We start from the raw sequence: 5,163 nt of genomic DNA on the forward strand, positions 1-5,163 counted from the left end.
TAGAACACATAGTTCGGGGTTTCGAATCCTCATAACCAATATTGGAAGCGTTACTTACCTCAAGCCGAGCCAAACCCTAGCCCGTGACGTCCTTTCCTCTCGATTCGGCCTCCAAATGCCTCGAATCTAACCAAAATCAGTTTATAACCATCAATATACGCTAAAGGAGTGAAACCCATACGAAATTAATCAAATTACATCACAATTCCCGAAATTGATCAAACCCGGTCCCCGGGCCCATGTCTCGAATTCCGATAAAAATCACAAAACTAGAATCCTTACACTCTCACGAATTTATACACACCAAGAATACCAAAATCCGACCACCAATGACCCCTCAAATCCCTAGATTAAGGTCTCCAATTTCCAAGCCCTAACTCCCCAATTTTAGGTTTCAAATCCCCCAAATTTCATGTTTAATTAGGTAGAAATCACAATAGGATCGAGTATTAAGTCCATAAATCTAACCTCCAAGAAGTACTCTTGAATTCCCTCTTCAATATCCCTCAAGAAGCTCCAAAACCGACTCAAAAATGGTGAACTATGGCCAAAAATCGCGAAAATGGCCTTTTAAACATTCTGCCCAGCGATTTAAATTCCTTCTTTCGCGAACGGAGTCAAAGCCTCGCGTTCGCGAAGCACAAAATCCGTTGACCACTTAATCCTTCTTCGCGAATGCGACCTCCTGATCGCGAACGCGAAGCTTCAGCTCCTCACACCATCCCGAACGCGACCTCTAGCTCGCGAACGCGAAGCACAAATGAACATGGACCCCAGCTGCTCCCATTTACTCTACGCGAACGCGGGAACCTCATCGCGTTCGCGATGCACACTGAAACTCACCCTTCGCGAACGCGGGACCCACATCGCGAACGCGAAGTCCAAACTTCCTACCTCACACCACATCCCTTCGCGAACGCGAACGCCAAAAGTCTGCAACACCAACAGCAGAAAATCTGCAATCCGTTTAACCACTCGAAACTCACCCGAGGCCCTCGGGACCTCAACCAAACATGCCAACATATCCCATAACATCATCCAAACTTGTTCCAATCTTTGGAACACTCAAAACAACACCAAAACACCAAATCATCATCGGATTCAAGCCTAAGAAATTCCAAAACTTCCAAATTCTGCTTTCGATCAAAAAGTCTATCAGACCTCGTTTGAATGACCTGAAAATTTGCACACACGTCACACATGATACAATGGACCTACTCCAACTTCCGGAATTCCATTCCGACCCCTATATCAAAATCTCCCCTATCAACCGGAAAACACCAAAATTTCAATTTCACCAATTCAAGACTAAATCTACTCCGGACCTCCAAAACACATTCTGATCACGCTCCTACGTCCCAAATCACCTCCCGAAGCTATCCGAATCATAAAATTCCGAGATCGTTTGCTCACAAGTTAACTTCCGATTGACTTTTCCAACTAATGACCAACTTAAGAGACTAAGTGTCTCAAACCTTCCCAAAACCATTCCGGATTCGAACCGACTAACCCGATGCCATATAACACAGATGAATAAAGCATAAAAAAGTAGAAATGGGGAAAATGGGGCGGTAACTCATGAAACGACCGGCCGGGTCGTTGCAGTGATACACAGATAGAAGGTGTGGATTTTAATGAAACCTTTTCTCCGGTTGTTAAAATGTCTACTGTTAAGTGTCTTATTGTTGTAGCTGTCAAAAGACATTGGCCTTTATTTCAACTTGATGTTAATAAGGCATTTTTGCATGGTGATCTAGATGAGGATGTTTATATGAAGCTGCCTCCTGCCCTTACTGTTTCTTCTTCTTCATCTGCTTCTTCTTCCTCTTTGGTTTGTAAGCTCAATAAATCACTCTATGGGTTAAGACAAGCTTCTAGGCAATGGTATGCCAAGCTGTCTCAAGCTCTCTATTCCAAAGGTTACTTTCATTCCATGAATGATTATTCATTATTCATGAAAGGCAGTCCTGGTAATCTAGTGGTGTTAGCAGTCTATGTGGATGAGATAATCCTCACAAGTGATGCGTTGGATGAGATACATACTTTAAAGCAATTCTTAGATAGTGAGTCCAAAATAAAAGATTTAGGGTCTCTCCACTATTTCCTGGGTATTGAAGTCACTTCTCATTCTTCTGGTGTTCTATTGAATCAAAAGAAGTTTGTTCATGATTTGTTGAAAGAATACAACTGTTTAGATGTTGCTCCTGTTATCTCTCCATTAGAGCTGAATCACAAACTACATGTCAATGTTGGAGACTTGCTGCCTCAACCTGATAAGTTCAGAAGCCTTGTTGGGAAATTGTTATTTTTAACCCATACTAGGCCAGACATCTGCTTTGGAGTACAACATCTCAGTCAGTTTTTAAAGGCTCCCAGAGTTCCTCATATGCATGCTGCTCTTCACATGTTGAGGTATCTCAAAGGTACCCTTGATCTTGGTTTGTTCTACTCTAGTTCCCGTAATTTCTCTGTCCAGGCTTACTCTGACAATGATTGGGCTGCTTGCCCTGACACACGTAGATCAGTCACTGGTTTTTGCATATTTTTGGGGGACAGCCTTATTGGTTGGAAATCAAAGAAACAGCTAGTGGTTTCATTGTCATCAGCTGAGGCTGAATATCGCGCTTTGAGGAAAGTAGTCGTTGAGTTGACTTGGCTGTCCAGGTTGCTTCATGATATATCTATGCCTATTGTTTCTCCTATTTCTGTATTTTGTGATAATGCAACTGCTATTCATATAGCCAAGAACCTAGTCTTCCATGAGCGCACTAAGCATATCGAGGTGGATTGTCATTTCATTCGCACCAAGTTGTATGAAGGCTTAATTTAATTGTTTCATGTCTCTACTTCCAACCAGCTTGCTGACATTCTCACCAAGCCATTGTCTGGTGTTCTTCATCACTCTTTCTTTTCCAAGTTGCAGGTGTTATCCCCCTCCAACTTGAAGGGGGGTGTTAGGCTGTCTGATGAAAGTCACACTTGGGCCCAAAACAAGAGCATAAGAATTAAGTAGCCCAACACAACTTATTTATTTTAGGAAATTTTACCTCCTATAGCAAAGGTTAACACCTTATTTATTTTAAATAAATACCATTTAAAAAAGTTATATTCCGTAGATACCTTTTAAGTTTTATAGCAAAATATTTAATTTTGGTTACCTCCTAGTCCTAAGCCACTAAATACGCTAATCAGTTACACTATTTTCTTTCTCTCTCTACTTTGATACATCACATTCTTTTCCCCCATCCCATTAAAATTTCTTAGTATAAATAAAATCCCATACTTCGTCTCTCACGCTTTGTTCCCTAACATACCAGATCCCCTGCCACCATTAACGCTTAAATTGACCCACCTCCGCCGTCGACCACCACGGATTCCCTCTTGGACCTGCCACATCTTCCCACTTCCACCACCAAGGTCCGCCTTTATGCAGCTACAGTGGGCATATAGTTTCAGATCTTTCACATTTCAATTTGACTGATCTAACTGTTAAGCAAGAAGAAGAACACGGCCTTGAAAACAGGCAATTCTCAGTTGCATCAGTTCCTCATGAACTCGTCAGTTTAGTGGATTTTCATGTATTTCATTGTATTTTGAATGTATCACGCTGTATTTTCATGTATTCATTGTCGTTTTTTTCATTGTAATTCAATGTATCTCGTTGTATTCCATGTATTTCATTGTATTCACTGTCTTTTTTTTCATCGTATTTCGATGTATCCCGCTGTATTATATGTATTTTATTATATTCACTGTCTCGCTATAGGCCATGAATGTATTCATATGTTTTTTTTAATTAATATAATTTATGTATTAAGATGTATTATATAATTTCTCTGAAGATTGCTATGTTTTTGGGATATTTTTCGGTTGAGAATCTTTTTTATAACTGAAAATACAAAATTTGTATGTTATAATTGAGTTTGTTGAGTTATATTAGGAGTCTATTATGTTAATTGATTCACTTTCCGTTTTAAAACAGTGTAATCCCCTATTTCACGCCGTGAATACAGTCAAATACAATAATCTGTCCGCTGTAATCCCATGTTTCACTCCATGAATACAGTCGAATACACTCGAATACAATAATTGATTAGCTGGACTTCCCTGATTCACGCCTATTTTTGCTACTGTATTCATGAATACAATAGCTTAAATACATCAAATACATCTTATAACCACACAAAAGGTATCTATAATTCGTAATATAGCAAATGGTATCTATAGATGGCTAATTACTACCAAAAGATAGTGCTTTACGAAAATTTCTCTTTATTCTATGGCCAGATGTAATTGTGTAATTGTCTTGTAAAGTGTATAGTTAGCTAATTTTGTAAATGAGAACATTGAAGTATAAATAGAAGTAGAGGCTAAAAGTTCAATTGGCTCGATTCATTTTATTTCTCTCTTTCTCGTTTTTCTCTCTGAACGAACATTCTAGATTTTCAAACCCCCATTAACGATTTCTTCAATCGAGCTCTTCCACGAATGTTAACATAACAGAATCAAATTAAGGACAAAAGAGCATATTATTACCCTACCGAAGGAAGCATTACACATTTAAAAAATAAGATCATGAGCTTAAATGGGGGAGGGGGCCGAAGGCAGATCCATAACATTTTTGCTTCAATGTTTCTTAAGCCCATATCCATAGGAGCTTGATGTGGTACAAAAGAAGATAATGACTAATGAGACCCACCCGTATAACCACTTTTAGCTCGCGCCAGAAATTATTAATATTCGGTTGCCGAAAAAAAGTATACAATTTGTATAATTTTTGTATATAACAAACAGAATGAGTATATATACAATAAATATACATCATTTCGGCTATTATTTTGATAACGGCTATACAATGTTATTTTTCCGCTAACAAACCCCAATTTCGCCTCTTTAAATTTTTCCCTTCCTTCTCTTCCTTTTCTTTTTGTGTATTATTCTATATAGGACCTTCCGTATAATACTCCCCTCTATTGCAATTTTTATCAACTCCTTTAACTTTGAGACGTTTCAAAATATTTGACCCATTCCCTTTCTGTATATAAACCAAGATTTTCAGAGGAAGAGATAGGGTATTAATATATCTAATATATAGTTATGTAAACAATTGTCCGTTGAAAAGGACATGTCGAATGAATTGATCATAAGTTATGAAAATTTCCA

General features: G+C 38.5%; 1 protein-coding gene across 1 annotated transcript; it reads left to right on the plus strand.

The window, feature by feature from the left end:
• On the plus strand, nt 1,661-2,830 carry LOC109234046 (uncharacterized mitochondrial protein AtMg00810-like). Its single transcript, XM_019399889.1, has one exon. The coding sequence runs from the start codon at nt 1,661-1,663 to the stop codon at nt 2,828-2,830; it is 1,170 nt and encodes a 389-aa protein (XP_019255434.1).

This window comes from Nicotiana attenuata, chromosome 1 (genome assembly GCF_001879085.1).
Source record: "Nicotiana attenuata strain UT chromosome 1, NIATTr2, whole genome shotgun sequence".
Classification (NCBI taxonomy): domain Eukaryota; kingdom Viridiplantae; phylum Streptophyta; class Magnoliopsida; order Solanales; family Solanaceae; genus Nicotiana; species Nicotiana attenuata.